The sequence below is a fragment of the Chenopodium quinoa genome, unplaced genomic scaffold, assembly GCF_001683475.1.
Source record: "Chenopodium quinoa cultivar QQ74 unplaced genomic scaffold, ASM168347v1, whole genome shotgun sequence".
In the NCBI taxonomy this organism is placed as follows: domain Eukaryota; kingdom Viridiplantae; phylum Streptophyta; class Magnoliopsida; order Caryophyllales; family Amaranthaceae; genus Chenopodium; species Chenopodium quinoa.
This window is the reverse complement of record NW_018743074.1, coordinates 1468514-1490846: the sequence shown is the minus strand read 5'-3', so window position 1 is coordinate 1490846 and position 22333 is coordinate 1468514. Positions and strand designations below refer to the sequence as shown.

Sequence of the window (22333 nt, the reverse complement as noted above, 5' to 3'; positions counted from 1 at the left end):
AATATGTATTTCGATACTAACCTAATTATATTTGGTTTATGATTTTCCCCCTTAAATAATTAAGGTGTCAAGACGTTTGAAATTAAAAAAACATACTCTATATCACTCTTAGGTGGTAGGGATTTGAATGCAATTGAAAATGTAGGATATCGATTAGGGTAGTTGTAATTAAGGTTTTGTGAAAGGACATTATCGATTTACATTGCCTATATTTATTAATATTATTGAATAAGTTGTATTAAATGATCATCTGCTACAAATTTAGAGGCAAACCCCAATATATACACCTAATACAATTCCCTTATACATAGTATATTGAAGTCTGGCTTTAACCCGATTCCTTTTATCTACCTCATATTTTGGCCAAGTTTATCAACCACTTATTATTCATTGTTGGCCGATTTATGGTGCACTTAATGTGTTATCACAAACGTGTAATAATATTATTTATTGATATTAACTACTTGTGTTTAACTACGTAAAAACAAAATAGATATTATTCATAAGGCGAATAAGGACGTTTGATCTAGTAATGACATAAGCGCTATATAAAGCCTTTGTCTCCAATAAACATATGTAAGGACCTTAATTTTGAACTATAATGTACGTACAAACATAATTGACATGTATTTTCTTATTTAAATTTAAGTTAAGAAAAGGAAACAACATTACTCAATATGTTTGTATTTAGCAGTATTCTAGCTAAAATGAAATGTATAATACGAGTATTTGGAATCTAGACAATACTTTAGTATGTAGCAACAAATAAAATGAACGAAGGAGCATAATGAAAGAATAAATTAAAGCTTCGTTTTTGTTCTCTTGTTAATGTGATTATCTTAATCTTATTCATTTTAGTCACTAAATTCCAAATTAATTAAGAAGACAAATGCATTTACCTTATTAAATTAATGATAAGTGAAAGAAATTTTATTAAACTAGATTAATTTTACTATATGTTGGATCTTCTTAGTGCATGTATTGACTAGTATTTTGTCACGATTTATATACTAGATGAAATTAAAATATAAATATGAATCAATGTAATGGGTAATAGTTAGCCGACCAACCATTGATTCATGAATTATGAATAAAGAATCTAGCAAAAAAGTAGGGATGTTACAAGAACTGGATCCATGCATAGGCGACAAAGAACGACATGGATCTCGTCATTTCCCTCGCATATTTATATTACTAAAACTGCTCGATCTTCCTATTATTTATGCATCCTAATTTGAAATTAATGACAGTCAATTTATGCTGTTTTTCATGGAATGAAGCTAGGCCTTTGTCATGCAATCGTGTGATGGTAGTGTACTGTAAATTTGTAATCTATATATACTCCGTAATAACTTATGTGACTATAAGGTTAGAGTGAATGATTGATTGCTCGGACCTACACGTGAGAAAGAATTAGTTGTCCTAAAAAAAGAATGTCTAACAAATAAGATTTATGGATTACTCCATATATCACCAATTGATTTAGGATGAAACCTTATCGAACTTAAAATGTGTGAAATTGTGAATACATGCAATTGATTATAAAGAGCTTTTATTATTTGAACAGTGAACACATGTATGTTTCATGTGTCAAAAAAGAAACAAAAACTACATGATGAAGTAGCATAGTAACTCGGCATGCTTGGATTGGAGGAGATGTATTACTAGGGTAATGAAAGTCAAACTAAGCAAAATGAAAGTGAATATGGGGAAGGAGGAGATAGTGATGGTGTGATTGTAAGGAAAATTATGTAGTGACGGTGTAGTATGAGGTGAAGAAAGAGGAACTAATACCCTCATTTTGGGGGTAATAGTTACACTAGGGAGAGGGTGGATAACTATTACCTTCATTATGAGGATAATAATTCCTCCATCTCTCTCTTTTCCTTATGGCACAACTACTTTTTTTCATTTGTAAACACCTTGTCTCCTAAAACAACCCCTCTAATTACTTATGTTTTTTAAGTTTGACTTTTATTACCCCCTTAATATATTACCCCCAACCCAAACATGCCCTTATAAGTAGCATAGTAAGATATAACTTTAATTCTCTTTCTTTTTGGTTTTCCACTTTTAGGAGAGTCACTGTCCCGCAGAGAACTCTCCTTATGTACTTTCGGATATTTTGTCCATGAATTAATGCATTAACTCTGCGTTTCCCTAAAAAAAAAAAAAAAAAAAAAAGCATAGTAGCTTGATCCATGGTGAGACACACTCGTAAATAGAATTGCAAAAGCAGTAGCTTTCAAGCCACCCTAAGTATCATTTCCTTTCCCTTAAAAATAGCGTGTTCGTTGGCCGGAAATTTGGGAGGAGACTTCCAGTTCCACCTGGCTCATCAATTTTAGCTCAAACTCTCAAAGGCTGATTTATACAAGTATATAAAAATAATGTGCCTTGATTTTGAGTTACTTCTTTCAAATGATCAAAGACAATCAACCTACCATTGAGTGAAAAAGTTTTAACACCACCCTTTTTTAGAAGAGATTGTAGAGATATATATTTCGTACGTATGATTCATGTTTGCTAACTTTTCCATTCTTTAAGTCATTAAACTAAAATGAATAAATCGTGTCAAATACATCTGTTTATCTATCAGCTTATCAAGCAAGATGTTCAATTAAAGACCACTCATTTTGAGTAAAGTATTAATAACATATTGAAAAGGTGAGATAACATGCATATCCAGTTGAAAGAACTGAATTAGTAAAGTCTATACTTATAAGGCGGCGCATGCATTAAGTGAAATAAATTGAGTGATGAATAATCAATATTTAAGATGATGCATAAGTTTCCAAAAATGAGAAGTTGATGCATGAAAGAACTATAAATTGTAAGTTAGGTGAGCAGGCAAATTTGGGATGACCTTATCCATCCGAATATAAGCAAATTCATTGGGATTAGGATTAGCTATCTGTTGGAGGGTTAAGCCAACAAATCATACCTATTATTATTGTGATTCCTTAAGAAATAAATTGTACCCGTTTCTATGTCTCTATTTGAAGGAATTTGATTTTCTTTAAAGTAGTGGCACCAAAATCCATATAAATAAAAAATAAAAATTGATGAGCAAGTGTGCAAGAACAAGAATGATAAGATATGTAAGATCGTTTCATTGGTGGGTATTAGGCTGTTATCATTAAAAGGGACCATTATTTTAGTCATACCAATTCTTGACCTGCACATGACACCATTTTTTGGTATCTTGTCTTCTGGATCTTAATGTAGACTTTAGTAATTATTAAATTAATTAAATTATATTTAATTATATTGTTAACTGTTATGGTTAAAATATACAATAAGACTTGGGGATAAACAGAAATAAAGGCCCATTTAGTTTGGGCTATGAGTTGGGCTTGCTGCAATTATAGTTTAGAATGTTTATTAACCTAAATTGGCAAGATCAAGATGGGTCAAAGGGCTACAATTTGTAATGGTCTAAGCTGTACCTTATTCTAACTGCAACACCAGCCCACAAGCCTAATTTCAAATGAAAATTTTACCCTACACCCTAGTGTAGGGTGTGTTCCCTACACCCCCCCTATGCTACGTCGTTTTGTAGCTGGTATTGAGTTCTCATGTGCAGCTTCTTTCCTTTTGCGATTCTTTCCTTTTTTTTTTTTTTTTTTTTTTCCTTTTTTTCTTTTTTTCTTTTCTTCCTCTTTTTTCCTTTTTCCTTTGATTCTTATTATTCAATTTATGTATATATATGATTTTAAACCCTATTTTTTCTCTCTCTTCAATTGATCAACCAACCTCCATTTTTGATCTACATTTTTCTCTCGCTAATTCATCTTCTTCATTTGATTTTTTGAACGAATTCGTTAATTGTTACCGATCATCAATGGCGAATTCTGCATCTGGAGATTGCGTTGATTTTGATCGCGATTGCGAGCGTGTGTTTCCTTCTGGACTTCGTTTCGTTGATTCGTTTGTGCAACAATGTGAGTAATTGTGATCATAATTTTTCAATTTTTAATTATCCCTAATTTGTTCTGTTATAATGCTCTGTTAATTTGAACTTAATTGATGTATTATTATTCACTTTCGATTTTTGAATTTACTACTTTGATTACATTATGATGAACGTTTTTGGATTGTTGTACTTTGTATGAACATTTTGTTGCTTCATTTGTTGTTTCATTTGTTGTTTTCTCTGTGTTTTAGAATTGTGTGTTTTTGTCGTATATTTTGTAGATTATACTTTCAATTAATCGTTTATGTTTTCTTATTCATTGTTACTAATGTGTTTATGTTCAGTCTTAAAGTCATTTTTGATCATTTATTTTTACATTTTTATATCGATATTATGTGTAGTGGTAAATAATGAAAATATTGTTCAAAATATTATGTGCTGAAATTCTTTTTGCAATTGATCATGTGCTGTTTTGATATTGAACATTTTACTTATTTGTTATTGTTCATTCATGAAACTCTTTATGATCATTTATAATTGTATATTGTGCAGTGGAAAAAAATGATGATATTATGTATTTAGAAGCAGAACAGTCTGAATTAAAGGATAAAGAATTTAAATCTGAAGATGAAGCTTTCGAAGCGTATAATGAATATGCTTTTAGGAAAGGTTTTGGAATTCGAATTGGGAAGAGTAAGAGAAGAAGAGATGATTCTTTTTTGATGAAAAGATTTGTTTGTTGTAATGAGGGATTCAAAGATAATAAGTGTAAGAATAAAAGGATTTATGAGAAGTTGGATCATCGAACTGGTTGTTTAGCTTTTGTGCAGTTTCATATTGATCATTTAGGGGTCTATACATGTACAAGACATGAAATGGTTCATAATCATGCTATGATTCCTCCTGAAAAAAGGCATTTGATAAGGTCTCAAAGAGATGTGAATAAAGAGCAGCTTCTTTTCATTTCAACAATGAAATTGAGTGGAGTCAAAGTTACTGATTCTTTGAGGGTTCTAAAGAAGGAGGTTGGGGGATCTCCTAATCTTTGTTTTACTGCTTCTGATGCTTATAATGCATTGTCATCTGAAAAAGCTGCCCAAATTGAAGGATGTGATGGTAACCAATTGATTAAATATTTTGCCAAGAGACATGTGGATGAGACAGATTTTTATTATGATTTTGAACAAGATGATAGTGGTGCTTTAGTTAGTTTTTTTTGGCGTGATGGTAGGATGATGAGAGATTATCATTACTTTGGAGATTTGTTGGTTTTTGATACAACTTATAGAACTAATAAATATGGAATGATATGTGCTCCATTTGTTGGGATGAACCATCATGGTAACAATGTCATGTTTGGTATGGGTTTTATTCTTAATGAGCGCACCGAGTCTTTTGATTGGTTGTTTGATACATTTTTGCACTCAATGGGGAGGAAAAGTCCCATTACAATTATGACTGATCAAGCACAAGCGATTGCAGCGGGTATAAGAAACATTTTTCCTTCAACTGTTCATCATCGTTTATGTGTATGGCATCTTGAACAAAATTCTAAGAAACACATTGGAGCATTGAGAGCTTTGGAAGGCTTTACAGATTTGTTTGGATATCTTTTGAAGTATTGTGAAACTCCTGCTGAATTTGAATATTTCTGGAAAAGGTAAATTATTGTTTTTTATATTTATTTTTTATTTTTATTATGTGATATATTTGATTATTATGTGATATATATATGAACATTTAGTGTTTTACATATGATCATACAATTTACTTTGTTATGTATGTTATCATAATATTATTAGTGTCCATATTGTTTATGATCATTATTCTTTACACAAATGTACATATTTTAATTTATATTTTGTTCATTTTTAAATTAATATATGATCATTTCTGTTATACAGGATGTGTGATAAATACAAATGTGAAAATGATGATTGGTTATGTGATTTGTATAAAATAAAGGAAATGTGGTGTCCTGCTTATTCTAAGAAGTATTGGTCTGGTGGTATATTGTCTTCTCAACGTAGTGAAACTACTAATAAGTCAGTTTCACAACGTCTTAATAAGACTCAAGGTTTATGTGATTTTTATCATGTTTTTCTTGATGTCATTTCTGAGTGGAGAAGTAAGGAAGGTGCAAGAGATTACAATACTCTGAGGGGTAATAGGCACCTAGCTTTTGCTAATATTGGTATATTAGTTCATGCAAGATCATTGTACACTATTCAAGCTTATGTTCTTTTTGAAGAGGAGTTCATTAGGGGGACAGCTTATGATCATGTTGATAATGGTTTGCGTTTTCCAGAATATTCATATCTTCTTTGGAGGCCTGGGAAGGATATAATTAAGCATGAAGTTGTTTTTAATAAGGAAACACATGCAATTTGTTGCACATGCATGTACTTTAGTGAGACTGGTTTACTTTGTTCTCATTCTCTTCGAGTATATCATTTGCATTGTGTGCGTAATATTCCACAAGAGTATATAATGAAACGATGGACAAAGGCTGCCATGTGTAGTCATGGTATTGAAGAACCTACTTTGAGGACAAATGTTGTGGCTACTAGTGTTTGGAGGTCACAAACAATCAGAAAGTTTGTTAAGTTGATAACAAGTTGTCAGAATTCTTTGAATGCAAGGGCAGAGGTTGAGTGTTATTTCAATCTGTTAAAAGAAAAGGTTGAGAGTGTATCAGGTGTAATTGACTTTAGTGAACCTGTTAAAGAGGTTGAAATTGTTGATCTTGAGATCAAGAATCCTCCAAAAGCTAGGCCTAAAGGTGAGAGGAATGTAAGGCCTAAGAGTACCTTGGAGAAGCAGTGTAACAAGGCAAAGGGTAATTTCAAGAGGAAAAAGTCTCTGTACACTCCTTACAAAAGGGGTATAGGGCAAGCAGTTGTACAGGTATATGATCATTTCATATTTTCAAATTGATCATTTCAGTTTTCGTAAATGATCATTTATGTTTTTTTTTTAAATAGGAACTTGATGAGAACGGTTGTGCTGTTACTTATGCTAATTCTATTAGTGATCCCATTGAATTGATTGTTTTGAGCAATAAACGGGCTCAGGTAAATTCAAATGTGCCAAAAAAAACATTTTATTTATATTTTATTAATATTGATTTTTATAATTTAAAAATATAGGTCGGCTTAAAATCAGCTGTTGTAGAAGAAATTCCTTCTAGTTCTAAGGAATCAAATCATAGTATTTCCAATGATTTTGATCAGGTATATGAACATTTATGATCTATATTATAATTTTTTTTTATTTAATTTTTTATTTTTTATATTTTTTTTTGGTTTTTTTGTAGGCTACTGGTGAAAGCTCTCTTTCATCTATCATATCTATTGATGTTGATATTTCATCTATTGCTAAGGTTTTTTTTTTTCCATATTTGTTTGTATAAGTGTTTGTAACTGATCATATACTGGTTTATTAATGATCAATTTAATTTTTTTAAAGGCGAAGGATTTAAATCTTGAAGGTGTTTCTGCTGTTCAACCTTGTTCTAATTTTGGTGCAAATGAAGGTGCTTCTGGTGTTAAAACTTACTCTCAAATTAATCCAAGAGTTCCAATTCATACTAGTGCGTCAACAAAATCTCCTGTTGTTATTCAACCTACTGTTCCCAGGAATGTTCAAAATCAAACTCAGAATTGTTCAAACACCAATCCAGAAATGATCATATCCAACTCCAGGAATGTTCAATCAACAAATGTTCAAGTTATTTCTCCTACGGTTCAAATAAATGATCAAGGATTTCCTGTTCAGAATGTTCAAGTTACTCCTCCCACAGTTCAAAGAAATGATCAAGGTGCTCGTGTTCCAATTCTTCAATCAAGAAATGTTCAATTAGGTTCTAAAAAGATTTCTTCTAAATATGATAGGTTGTTAGCCTTTTTTGATACAAGTGTAGCTAAACGTTTGGCTAATAAAGATAAATAATTAGTATTCCAGAACTTTATAAACATTAGACTTTTTTGTAATGTTGATTTAATTACTATTTTGTAATTTTGAATTTTCGATCTATTATATAAAAAACTTTCATTCAAAGATTAAAATGAAATATCAATTACAATAATATTAAAATAAAATCCATAAGTCTACTTCTAAAAAAAAAAAATAGTCATATATAAGAAATGAACATATACATAGTTGTAAATGAACATTTGAAACTACAAAGTTGCAAATTTTCTAGCTTTCCTTCTATTTGCTCTTGATTCAGTGTTTTCTTCAAATAACATCAGTTCTGCTGTGTATTGGAGCCTTAGATTTCTAATTTGTTCCACCTGTTGAACAAAATGAATTGTCAAATTTTAATTAAACAATCTTTACTGTTTCATAAATGAATATTATATCTTAAATAATTGATCATTTATAACTCTTACATTGTTTGGTTTTAAATCACAAATCCAGCTCTCATTAGGATCAGCAGTGAAGGTTTCCATATGCTTCATAATGTAAACTCCACAGTTTGTATAGTCATTGTTGCTACGCCATTTCATCTTTTCCAAAACAACTGTGTAGTCTTCAATTCTTTTTGCATCTTGATATCCAAGGTGTTTCATGTACTCTGCCAATCCTTTTAACTGATAGAAAAAAGAGTAAAAATTGTTTAGAAGTTTGTATTGTGATGAAGACATGAACAATTAATAAAATATAATTGATCATGTAGTCAACTATAAATGAACATATTATCTCACCATCATTTTTGGTTGTTCTTCATATTTTGCTTGGACTGATACCTTTTTTGGTAGTTTTCTATTGTCAATTATATGAATTTTGTCTTCTATATGATTGACGCACAACAGAAAAAAATGTTGAGAAGTTGATACTGGGAAGAAGACCTGAACAAATTATATAATGTTATTGGACAATATATTGAAGGTAATTGAACATTTGTATTAAACAAGAATTAATACCTGTTTATATCCAACAATGCTGTCAATTTTATTCAACTTCAGTTCATTGTCAATTCTTTCTATGAAGGCATTAATTCTTGTCTTCATTGATGATCCTTCTTGACAAACTTTATTTGTGCACATAATGTGCTGTTGAAATACAAACAAACATATAGAAGTTAAATGAATTTTTAGCAATTATTTATCATAGGAAAATAGAATCAATAATATAAAAAAAGAAGAAAGACTAACATGAAGCACTGTTGAGAAATAAATCTTGTTTCTCGGCTTTTTATGATTAAGAAACCTTGCCCATCCATCTATGACACAATTTGTCACTTCAACATCATCTCCAAGAGTTTTCATTTCATTTCTATTGATGAGATTCAAGCCATCATAGTATAAGAGTGCACTGCATTATGAACATTTAATAATATGAATGTGAACATATTTTTATAAAAGATATTAAACCTTAAGTTTAATTAGTGTAAGTAATTACCTTTCATCTTTTCCACCAAGAGCAAAGTCTACTGCAATTTGGTTCATGGCTTTCTCATCTTTAAACAGATCCTTGTACTTGACCAAGTAAGGAGATCGGAAAGCAGGAGGAAGTGTTTTCTTTTCGCGTTTTGGTCTTGTTGTTCAATATAAAATATTGTTAAATTAAGAAAATTATGAGGAACATAAATGAACATTTGAGTGTATATAAATAAATTTGAAATTATACCTTTCAACCTTTTCCTTTTCAGTTTTTTTCTTCTTTTCTGCAATTGACTTTTTCTTATCATCATTCCTGGTCATATTACATAACACAAATGTACATTTAGGTATATGAAAATGTTCATTATTATTTTTGAACATTTACTTAATATAAATAATGTACCTTTTTGTGACTTTTGAGGATGAAGCAACAATCTTCTTGTTTTCACTGAAAAGTGAAACAATGTCAGTACATATTAATAAAATAAAAGCTTCTTATGTAACACCCTGAATCATTTTCAATTCATAAAATGAAAGATATTGATTTAACATAAACCTATTGATTTAACATAAACCACACATTCATATTACATATTCAACAAAATAATGTTCACACATACAATAGTTTGAGAAACACCAGTTTCAAGTTACAACACGATAGTAACATAAGTTAAATTGTTCCATCTAGATATTTTATCCTACACCATTACATAACCCTAATAGTAAGACATGTCTTCAGGATTTTACCCCTCCACTTTTTCATCATTTTTTGTTTTTTCAAAAACATCTTCCTTGTTTTGTTTTCCACCTCCAACTGTGTTTTTTGGATCATCACTTTTTTCACCACCATCTGACCTAGGGTCAGCATCAACCACTGAACCAGATCCTGCATCTAAGAAAAAATTTAATTAGATATAATATAATTTCTTTGTAAATGAACATTTGAGTATTTATAATTGAACATTATACCTGTTCTAGGCAATCCTTCATTATCTGACCTAGTGTCAGCATCAAGTTTTGAACCAGTTGCTGCGTCTAACAAAATAATACAATTAATAATGAATATTTCTTGTTTGTAAATGAACATTTTACACTTTTTAATTGAACATTATACCAGTTCTAGAAAATTCTTCAATTCTTTGTTCTGAAGCTGCTGAAGTTTTACCCACATCCTTTTCTCCAGCTGTATTATAAATCATCATTTTGGAGATACACTAAGTTAATAGTATTTACACATAATAATTAGAAATGAACATTTCTACTTAAGTTTATGTACATTATTATTAAATATATGAACATATTACCATTTGTTGAAATTATTGGTTGTTCAATTATATCACCAAGTGTTGAAAAGGTGGGCCCTGTTTCTGTTTAGGACAATTTAGACCACAAATTTAGAATTTTTCATATAAAAATTAGGATATATAGTCTCTTTTAGTTAGAATTTACCAATGGCTGGAGAAGGTGGAGTCAACCCCAAGCTGAAAGCTTTTCTGATGTCATATTCTTGTTCTTTTTCCTTTCCCTTTTTGGTTAATTTCTTCCCAGTCATTTGCTTCTCAGTTGTTTGCTTTTCAGACCCTTGCATCAGATTCTTCTCAGCTTGTGCAAGTGCATTTAGGAAATCCTCACTGCCAAAGAATTCTTCATCTTGGCTTAGAATTGATGGTTCCCTAGCTACCACCTTTCCTAAAACTTCATCAACTTTTTTCACCAAGTCATTTCCAGGGAAGATATCCTTTGCCTTCACCAATTTTGAAGAAAGCTTTGACAGGTTTGAACAAGTTGTTTTTACCAGGGAAACAAAATCATCCATAAAAACCTATATGAATGAATATTAAAAATTATGCAGTTGAACATTTCAGATTATACAAATGAACATTTATGTTAACAAAAGTTATCATTTTATAACCTTAGGACTTTCTTCAACTTCTGCAGCAATCCTTGGTAGAATTTTCCCTCTCCCAAATCCCAATTCTAATTCAATCTTCAACCTCTCAAGAACCATGTCTCTATTCCATGCAGATATGATAGGAATTGTTCTTGGAGGCCTTTTGTCTAACCTCTGAACTCTATCAAAATAGAACAACTACAAGAAAAAAGAAAACATGGAACAGAACATAAACAATAAAAAAAAGTGCATTTATTTAAATTTAAATGAACATCTTGTATCTAAGAATATACCATCAGAAATTGAAGAGGGCCTTTGTAGAACCCCTTGCCTTGCTGCTTTCTCCAATCAACATGACATTTGATAAGTGAGTCATATACAAACTGACACCAGTTCAAATTTTTTATGTTTTCTTTGTCCATCATAGAATAAAGAAATTTGAAATGGCATTGATTGTTTGATACACATTTCATCAAGCAGTTCACAGCCACTGCTAAAAAGTTAGTAATGAAATGTTCACTTGGTGGTCTGTTGTTGGTGAATTTATCATTTATGTATCCATTCACAATCTGCAAACAAAATGAACAAAACATTTATACTTTTGATCATTTAATGTATTTAAAATGAACATTTAAAACTGATCATACCTGACTCACTGATGGAGTTTTTCCTGACCATGATTTTCTCCATTTCTTCAGAAATTCTGCATACTCCTCACTAATTTTATCAGACTTTGGCTCAACAATTGGAATTTCTCCTGTAGGCAAGCCATAAACTACCCTAACATCCTCTACCTCAATTTCTATTTTTTCATTCTTTGGTAGTTCAAAATACTGGCTATTTTCTTCAAAACTTCCCAATAACCAGTTACAGAACTTTTGATCAAGTTGAGGTAAACTAATGTCAAGAAGTGATCCTAACCCTATATCAATAATTTGTTGTTTTTGGGTAGGTGTCATCTTTTTTATCCATGCAATGAACTTCACATGTCCTCCTCTCTTTGAAGATTTCTCTTCCTCAAATTCATCTTCCTGAATTTCCTCAACTTCATCAGTTTCTATTGCTTGAACCATTTCAGTTTTCATTTTCTTTTTTCTCCTACCTTCAATCTTTCCTTCATCATACAGTACCATCTTTTGCTCCTCCTTTTCAACCTTTGCCTTCACTGAATTCCCTTTCTTTGCCTGTTTCTTCCTTGGCTTTACTTCTTCCTCTTCCTCCTCTTCCTCCACCTCATAATCATCCTCACTGACAGGCTCTTCTTCTGCTCTATAAACTGACTCTTCACTATCATCATCACTGTCAGGATCTTGAGAGGGTTCATCTGATGGTACTTCTTGTATTTTTTTTCTCTTTCCAGCATTTCTCTTGGCAGGACTGACATCTGAAAATTAAATATATAATTTTGTTTAAGTATTGAAAATGTACAGTAAGCAAATGATAAAATGAACAAAATTGTTTTCTCAAATGATCATTCTATATATAGAAATTGAACATTTATAATATATCATTATATACCTGCTTTTCTTTTGCCAGCAACCTTAGAAGTTTTCTTCACTTCTAGAGTTTTCTTTTTCCCACCTATATATTGAAATTGAACATTAATGATATACCATCATAAATGATCATTCTATACATTAAGATTGAACATTTACCCTTTTTGCCTTGGTCTGGAGGATATTCAGCAGGAGCACCTGCCATTTTTTTTATTGGAGTAGGTGCTGGAGGTGGTGCATCAGCTTCCTTTTGAATAGGAAAATTCCTTGTAGACATTCTTCTCTTCTGTCCTATTTTTGCGGTTTCTTTAGCAGGCTCAACATCCTTCTTCAGGCTTCCCTTTTTAGATTCATCTAACAGAACATCTATTGTTTTTAAAAAAATTTATGTTAGTATATTTGAAAGTGTAATATTTATTGTGTAACAGAAAAGTATTATGATTACCTTGGCTCCTTGTAATTCTACCACTTGGCACAACAACAAGGCTTTTGTTTTTGTTTTTCCTTGCAACCATTTTGTATCTTGTTTTCATTTTGGTTGACTGATCACTTTTTTGTGATGATGGAGCTGTCTCCTCACTAAGTTTTGTGGAAACTTTATCATCATCTTGATCTAGAAGATAAGTTTCATCCTCAATTTGAACAAAATCAGGTGCAATTTGTGCTGCATATGAAATGATCAAATATAAAAGATTAAATAAACATTATTAAATTGGATGACAAAAGTTTACTATATACAATATAAATGAACATTTCAGGTAATGAATATGTACATTTTCCACTATTTACCTTTCGGATCTGTTGTCTTTGTAGACTCATCTTCCACTGTTTTCTCTTTAGGGATTTTCTCCTTTTCAGGCTCTTTTTTTCCCTCTTGTCCTTCTATGAAAATTTAATTAGTTAATATTTATATATTTTTTTAATCTTATTGAACATTCAATATTATGTAGATCCAATATGAACATTTTATGTAATAAAAATGTACATTTATAAATTTTTACCTTCTACATTTGTTGTCTTTGGAAAGACATCTTCCACAGTTTTGTCTTTAGGGCTTTTCTCTTTTTCAGTCCCTTTTTTTCCTTCTTGTACTTCTATTAAAATTTATTTAGTTAAAATTTAATTTTTTTAATCTTATTGAATATTTAATATTATGCTTTTCCAATATGAACATTTTTTGTAATAAAAATGTACATTTTAAAATTTTTACCTTTTTCCACAGTTTTCTCTTCTATTGGCCCTTTTTCTTTCTTTTTTGCTTCACCTTCAAAAGTAATAGTATTGTTAAAATTGATATTTATGACTATTAAACAAAAATATTCAATAAATATGATCATTTACCTTTCCTGATTTCCTTGCTTGCCTTTTCCATTCTTTTGAGATTTCTCATAATTCTGATTGTCGATTCTTTGTACTTTCTGTAAATGTATGATATTAACTTTGAAATATATTCATTAATTGATTAAATTAATTCAATTATTTAAATTTAAACATACTTTGGGTTTCTCTCTATGTCTAAATGTATTTCTTGCATCTTGTCCTTTAATGTTGTTATTCTTGAATCATCTTTGGGTTTTCTGATATTTCATTAAAAATATGTTTGAATTTACAATTTTGATTAGTAAATAAAAAAATGAACATATAACTTATATTACTATTGGCCATGAGCAAACTTTTTTGTACTGATTTTCAAATGAACATATAGTCTATCTAAATTGAACATTTAAGTTTTCTTACTTTTGGCCAAGACTATTCTTTACTGGATTGCTTTGCACTTTTGGTTGAACTTCTTCTTGCTTGCTGAAATCAATATTAAGAAATACTTTAAATAAAAAATGCACATAAATTGTACATAAAATATACTGTTATAAAAATGAACATTTGTTTATATAAAATTGATCATTAGTATACCTTTCATCCCTGCTCTCTTTGTCAGTTGTGTTATGTGTAGCAGACACACTCTTAGTTGTTGCATTAGTAGCAGGAATGTTCTCACTTTGTTCACTTAAAAAAAACAGAATTATTTTATATAATATGATATTAAAGTATGAACTAATTTATACAATGAAGAAGATAATTAGTTATTTTGTATAAAGCTTTTATACCTTATTGTTTGATTTGTCTCTGGTGGTCTTGATTTTGACATAACAAATTTCACTCGAACCTTTTTTTTTTCACTAAAATTTTAAGAATTACCTAATAAGTTTGGTATATATATACAATGTACAATAATTGAATGTAAAAACAATTATTTTATACATATAAACTTACTTGTTTAAAGTGTATCTTTCATAACTATTACCATATTCATTTTGTTGTATAACCTTCTTTAGAGTTAATGGTTCAGATTTCCCATCTCTAAATTGAAGCAAGTGTATCACTCTAAATGGCACATCACTACATTATAAATTAATTACATGACATTAGTTTGAATGCATATCACTGAAATGATTATTATCATATTTATATATGTGCATGATGATTTAATGAAATGTATATTTGTTATTTAAATCTCAATGACTACTCAAATGAACAAATATACATATATGATCATAATTATATCTATAAATGAACATTATGAGTATCAAATATGATCATATACAATGATGTTTCAATGAAATGTACTTTTGTTTTTAAATCTCAATAAATACTCATATGAACAAATATAAATATATGATCATAACTATATCTATAAATGAACATTATGAGTATCAAATATGATCATATACAAATAACATATTAAACAAAGATAAAACCAATTTTATCAAATACAACTAGCATATTAGACATGAACATAATATATTCTGTAAATGACTAATTACCTTGGTAGTGGAGACATTGTTAAATCCGTACCAATTGACTTGTCAATATCTTTTAAAAGTTCCGGATCTACAATTGGATCATTTTGGCGGTTTTTTTTCAATTTGTCTACTCTTGACTGAAGAGGTACATCATCATCATCGTCTCTGTTTTATTTAATAAATTGTTAATGTTTTAGTTATTTTCAGTAAAATCTTAGAACAATTACTACAATCGCAAAAAATTTTAACAAAAATTAGGTTTTACAAAAGTTAGGGTTCATACATTTCTTCAGAAATTTTCAACAAATTACTCGTCTGTGAAGTATTTTTCTCCAAAATCATACTACAATTGCAAAAAATTGAACAAAAATTAGGTTTCACACATAAAATCGCACTATAATTGTCATCGCAAGAATATGAACAAAATTACTTACTCTTTGGTAACATTTTGCTCTGATTTTCCAGTTTTATCTTCCATGTTCTTCTCTAAAGCGTTTTTTTTGCAAAATCACTCTACAATCACAAGGAAAAGAACCAAAATTATGCTTCATACAAAAATTGTACTAAAATCGTAATCAAATGAACAAAATTACTTACTCTTTATCAAAATGCTGCTGCGATTGTTTAATTTCATCTCGAATATCAGACATTTGAAGTAATTATGAAGTGTTTTGAAGCAATTTTGCAATAATTTGAAGAGAATTTCGTTCCGATTCGACGGTGTTGATGAGAGAGAAATTCTACAAAAATGAAGAAGATGGTTTTTAGAGAGAGAATAATTTGATATGGATAGTTTTTTTTTTTACTGTGGTTAGTGGGGGTAGTTACTGTAGTTTGTGGGGGTAGGGGAAAAACGCAAAACGCTGCGTTTTGTAGGGGGTGTAGGTTATGGTACCTACACTAGGGTCTAGTGTATACTAATTAAATTGTATGTGTATTTTCATTTTTCTTTATTGGGCTTTAATACAAGATTTTATCCCAATTTTAATGTACCACACTTGAAGACTCTTCCCCCCTTTTTAGTACGAAGAACGACCCCATTAGACTGCGCTCACTAGCAAACCAGACTAATTACACAAGTCTAAGGTTGAAAACTAAAAACAGTTAATCTAGACCATTAATTCTAATCTGACGGAGGAGATTAATTTCGTGTATTAGACATACACTCCCTTACTTCTTTCTCCTTCACGCATCTTCTCTCTCTAAAATTTCAAGCAATTCTCTCTCGCTTCATGTTTTGGATGGAAATTCTATCATCAAATTGGTAAGTTTATCAATTTCATCATCAATTTCTTCGATTGTTTAAATGTATATTTTCAATTTATTTTATTATTTTATTTTTTTCGGTTTAATTTCTTCAATTATGGTTCGATTTTTCGGCTTTAGTTTTCACTTTTTGTTTGATTTTACGGCTTAATTTGTTCAGTTGTGTTAGATTTTTTGTGCTAAGTTTTATTAGTTTGATTTCGATTATTCAGCTTAAATTTATCAGTTTTTTGCTCAATTGTGTTAGATTTATTTTACTGTATGATTTTTTCGATTTTTTTTGGGGCTTATGTGTTTCAATTGAATACATGTTGTTGATCTTATTGACATTTTTTGATGAAATTTGTTCAGAATTTAGATCTTCCGAGGATTGATCGGATTATTCGATGTTCGTTTCGTTCTCAAGGTTTGTGGCTTTTTTGGATTAATAATCAATTAGATTTGAAAATTGGAGATTCAAAAAAAAAATATACATATATAGATAGATATAGTTCTGAATTGCTGCAAATTTTTGGGCTAAAAGGATTGCCAGCTGCGGCGATTGAGCCGGTGTCGGAGGGCATTGTGTTGATGGTGGAGCATAGAACAATCGAGGAGAGAGAAAAGTGGTGGAAGATGGGATTGGAGGCCATCCATGCCGGCAAGTTGGCTGTCATCCTTTTGTCCGGTGGTCAGTTTTTTTTTTTTTTTTTGTTTTGTTTTGTTTTGTTTTGTTTTGTAATTCAATATGATATTATTTTCTTGTCAATTATGATTTTGCTGGACTTGATGAGGTTTTTCTTTTGTACTCTATAATTGTTTTTAAATTTTATGTGTCATGTATTGTGAGTTTGTGGCCCTTGAATTTATGTAAAATTGGGGGATTAGAGCAATCTTGAGCTTTTCATTGTGCCTTTTGCTTGGTCGGTTTGCTGTCACGGATTCATGGGGGAATTCGAGTAGTTTAGCATCTGTTTCTTGTGATTGTACTGCCTTGCATTTAGATGCAGAGTAAAGATGAGAAATAGGGTTACATGTTTGGAAACTAGCAAGCTGAACTTGGTGAAATTGTATAATTTCTTGGATTATATTTTCTTTATGTATAGTACTTTTGAGGCTTTATAAAGAGGCTTCCATTGCATATATTGAGGCTTCCATTGCAAATATTAAACAGATTTCTACATTTGAAGGAGACAGAAAATTGAAGTCTTACTGTGTAAGCTGCTTGTTTGTGTAATTGCCATTTGCTGTTTTTTGTCAATTATAAAATTCTATTTTGACATGAAACTATGAATGTAATTTGAGGGACTTTATTGAAGTTGCTAATGGAGATGCATCTGAGAACAAGAAAAAGAAGCAGAAGAAGAAAAGAAAGGAAAGACAGAGAAGGATGAAGAGGTTTCAAAAATAGAGCAAAATGCAAATGCAGAAGCTAAGCAGATAAGCAAAACTAATAAAGTAGTCAAGCAATCTAAGGAGAAGCCTGCCAGAGTTAAAACCTTTTTTAATACCCTTTATTTTTGTATATAATGACCTACATGTAAATATGGTCAAAATTGAAATAATTACCCTATTTTTGTATATAGTGACCTATTTGTAAATTTGTCAAATTAATATAGTTACCCTATTTTTTATATAGTGACCTCTATGTAAATGTGGTTAAAATTAAAATACTACCTCCATTTTTTTTTTATGTGCAACTTTGGTAGGCTTTACGGTTCACGAGGCAAAACTTGATAATGGTGATTATTGTATTATAGCCTTATAGGGGTATGTAATTAAGGTGGAGAGAGAATGTTATGAAAATTAATCAACCACCCACTGCCACCACTAAAACCAACCAACACCACCGCCGCCTTCACCACCACCACCATCTGCTTCACCACCACCACTACCACCCCCATGAAACCACCACCACAACCAACCCCACGAAACCAACCCCACCCTCACGAAAACCCATCGACGGAACCACCACCTCCACGAACACACACCAAAACCTAGAACAACGACCACCCACCAAAACCCACCGATGGAACCACCAAAACCCACCCACCAGAACCCAGATCCACGACCACCCACCAAAACCCACACACCAAAACCCAAACCCACGACCACCCACCAAAACTCATCAACGGAACCACGAAAACCAACCCACCGAAAACGACAACCCACGAAAACCAACCCACCAAAAACTAAACCCCCAACTCGAACCCCAAACCACGACCCACACCGCCTTCACCAACACCACTGCCGCCTTCAACGCGGGCCCTTCACCACTACCAGTACCACCACTACCAACCCCACGAAACCACCACCACCCTCATGAAAACCCACGAAACCGCCGGTTGAAGTTGAAGAGAGAGAAAGAAGATCAATGGGGGAAGATGAGGATGACAGGGGAGAGAGAAAATATGGGGGAAGATGAAGATGAAGATGAATGAAGATGGTTTTGAAGAGGAGAGAGAAAATATGGGGGAAGATGAAGATGAAGATGAATGAGGATGGTTTTCGGTTTCTTGAATTGAAGATGAAGAGTTGATGAATTAGATTGGGTTGGTTGGGGTGAAAATTGGGTAAGAATTAGTGAGTAATAAAATCCGATTATAGTTAATAAATTGTGTTTTAATTTTTTAAATGAGGGTAAATTGACATTTGACTTTTTTTACTAAATATAGAAAGAAAAAAGAAAGTTGCACATAATAGTGAGCGGACTAAAATGGCAAAAGTTGTATATAAAAAAAACGGAGGTAGTAGTTATCCTATTTCCTTATACAGTGACCTCTATGTAAATGTGTTAAAATTGATATAATTGCTTTTTTTTAATATATATATTGACATTCATTACTTTTATATATAATGACCTCTGTATAAATGAGTCAAAATTGATATAATTACCTTATTTTTGTATTAGTGACCTTAATGTAAATGTGGTCAAAATAGATATAGTTACCCTATTTTTTTTTTTTTTTTTGTATATAGTGATCTCTAAGTAAATGTGGTCAAAATTGATTTAGTTACCTTATTTTTTAATATAGTGACCTCAATGTAAATGTTATCAGAATTGATATAGTTACTTCATTTTTGTATATAGTGACCTCAATGTAAATATTGTCAAAATTGATAAAGTTACATTATTTTTATACATATATAGTTGATAAAATTGTGTTATTTTTTATGTTGTTATCTCTAAACCATTGAGTATGTATAAGGAAAAGTTGGAAAGATCATTTGACTTTTAAGCCGTTAGATCTTGTTAGTAATAATGAATAGTTGAGATTTTCTGTTTTTAGTTTTCACCATAAGCGCTGTTTCAACGGAACCTCTCCACACACGCACATATATATATAGAGATTGGATCTTGTGAAAACAAACCTAAAGCTAAAAATTGAAAACAGATGATCTTGACCATTGAATTTTCATCTGACGGATTAGATTACATTCGCGTTATTTGTAATCTTGACCGTCCATTCTCTCTGCTCTATTTTTATCTTTCTTCAGTCTCACGATCTCACTGTTTCTCTCTCCTTCTCCCAAAACATCATCAAATTTCAGAGGAATTTGCTTCAATCTTCATCAATAATTTGCTTCAATCTTCATCAATTTCGTCTTTAGCTTCAAAATTAAACCTGAAAAGAACAATCAATTATCTGAGTTGATCATTTTCGTCGCTGAATATTCATCCCATTGAAGCGAGTTTTGAGCTTTCTCCTTCATTGAAGCGAATTTGAGCTTTCTCGATCCTCCATTGAAGCGACTTTGAGCTTTCTTCTCCATTGAAGCGGCTTCTCAGGTAGTATTTCTTAAATTATCGACTATCAATTTCACAATCTAGGGTTATTTGCTCGAATTTTTTTGTTATGAAATATAAATTGTTGTTTGGATTCGAAATTTGTTGTATAGCATGCGAATTTTGTCGATTCAAGCATTTAATTGTTTTTAGATTTTATGTGTCATGTATTGTGAGTTTGTGACCCTTGAATTTATGTAAAATTGGGGGATTAGAGCAATCTTGAGCTCTTCATTGTGCCTTTTGCTTGGTCGGTTTGTTGTCACGGATTCATGGGGGAATTCGAGTAGTTTAGCATTTGTTTCTTGTGATTGTACTGCCTTGCATTTTGATGCAGAGTAAAGATGAGAAATAGGGTTACATGTTTGGAAACTAGCAAGCTGAACTTGGTGAAATTGTATAATTTCTTGGATTATATTTTCTTTATGTTTAGTACTTTTGAGGCTTTATAAAGAGGCTTCCATTGCAAATATTAATCAGATTTCTACATTTGAAGGAGACAGAAAATTGAAGTATGCCGATCATCATGGTTTTCCCGTAATTACACTTATTGACACGCCAGGAGCTTATGCTGATCTCAAATCTGAGGAACTTGGTCAGGTGATTAGACAACTACTAGTTTATTTTAAGTTTATATTGATTGAACCTGTGGTAATATGAGGATGAAATGATTTGTCTCTCTGAGCACAGGGTGAAGCTATAGCTCAAAACATAAGGTCTATGTTTGGACTGAGAGTTCCTGTCATCTCAATAGTCACTGGTGAAGGTGGTTCTGGGGGAGCTTTGGCCATCTGCTGCTGCAATAAATTGTTTATGCTTGAGAATTCTGCTTTCTATGTTGCTAGGTTTTCTTCGCGTCTATTGTTTATTTTTGGTTTCTTATTATTGTTCAAATTCCTTCATCATTTTCCAATACATGCTTACCTTATTATTTCCCTTTTGACATTCCTGAAGCATGCGTTGCAATATTATGGAAATCTGCCCAAGCAGCCCCAAAGGTATATGAATTTTTCTCTTGCTAGGTAGTTAATAAGCTTTCATGGGATACAACCTTATTAATTGCAGAAGAATCTATCTTTTTCATGAATAGGCTGCTGAAAACATGAGGATAACAGCCAAAGAACACCTTCGGCTAAAAATTGATGATGTTATCATTCCTGCAAGCTTTTCTAAATTCTCAAATTTCTGCCTTAAATCAACATGATTTGTTTGGACACTTGGAATGCGTTCATTTGGACTGCATGCTTATTCCACATAATTGGCAGGTGTGATACTTTGTGTTCTTTGTGTGATATTCTTTCTGATTATTTGTCTCGAACACTCTTCTTTTTTCTTTTTGCTGTTATTCTGAAATGTTGATTTGAAGCAAATTTCTTGTAGAGACATACTTCGTATACCTTAAAAATATTTAGGTCTAAATTATGTGATTTTGCAGATTGGTGAGTGTGTTGCTAACTGGTGGAGGCCCAATTTTGAAACAGTGATGTATCCCTACTGCCCTCCTCACATCACAATGAGTTAATAGCTATCACAATGAGTTAATAGCTATGGAGTATATTGTTTCTGTGTGCTGGAAGCCTATTAGCTTAATTGGTCGAGCATTGTGCACTTGCATTGCACATGATGTGGGTTCGAATCCTACATAGGCTTACATGTAGTGATCTTTTTAAAATGTAGTAAAAATGAATATAATTAGCTTATTTTTATTTATAACGACTTTTATAATTACCCGAAGTTTATATATAGTTACCTTATTTTCGTATATAATGACCTTTGTGTAAATGTCATATAGTTACCTTATTTTTATATA

General features: G+C 31.3%; 2 protein-coding genes and 1 long non-coding RNA gene across 6 annotated transcripts; 2 read left to right on the top strand and 1 right to left on the bottom strand.

The window, feature by feature from the left end:
- The first annotated feature begins 3489 nt into the window (after positions 1 to 3489).
- Positions 3490 to 7890, top strand: LOC110731634 (protein FAR1-RELATED SEQUENCE 7-like). Of its 4 annotated transcripts, XM_021911502.1 has the most exons (7): positions 3490 to 3944; positions 4469 to 5576; positions 5821 to 6823; positions 6901 to 6990; positions 7066 to 7149; positions 7233 to 7298; positions 7385 to 7890. In XM_021911502.1, exons 1-7 carry the CDS (start codon positions 3710 to 3712, stop codon positions 7865 to 7867), a joined length of 3069 nt encoding a protein of 1022 aa, XP_021767194.1. In that variant the 5' UTR covers positions 3490 to 3709; the 3' UTR covers positions 7868 to 7890. The 4 variants fall into 4 exon arrangements, with proteins under 4 accessions (XP_021767194.1, XP_021767196.1, XP_021767195.1 ...); XM_021911504.1 differs by lacking the exon at positions 6901 to 6990; XM_021911503.1 differs by lacking the exon at positions 7233 to 7298.
- Positions 7891 to 8018: 128 nt separating this feature from the next.
- LOC110731631 lies at positions 8019 to 9680 on the bottom strand. The gene is made up of 6 exons (XM_021911501.1): positions 9323 to 9680; positions 9076 to 9235; positions 8845 to 8973; positions 8626 to 8769; positions 8311 to 8511; positions 8019 to 8211 (listed from the first exon to the last, which is right to left on the bottom strand). The coding sequence occupies exons 1-6, from the start codon at positions 9367 to 9369 to the stop codon at positions 8098 to 8100; spliced, it is 795 nt and encodes a 264-aa protein (XP_021767193.1). The 5' UTR covers positions 9370 to 9680; the 3' UTR covers positions 8019 to 8097.
- Positions 9681 to 16487: 6807 nt separating this feature from the next.
- On the top strand, positions 16488 to 18370 carry LOC110731633. Its single transcript, XR_002513330.1, has 3 exons — positions 16488 to 16755; positions 17109 to 17163; positions 17281 to 18370. It is a non-coding gene; the product is annotated as an uncharacterized LOC110731633 (long non-coding RNA).
- Positions 18371 to 22333: the final 3963 nt, after the last annotated feature.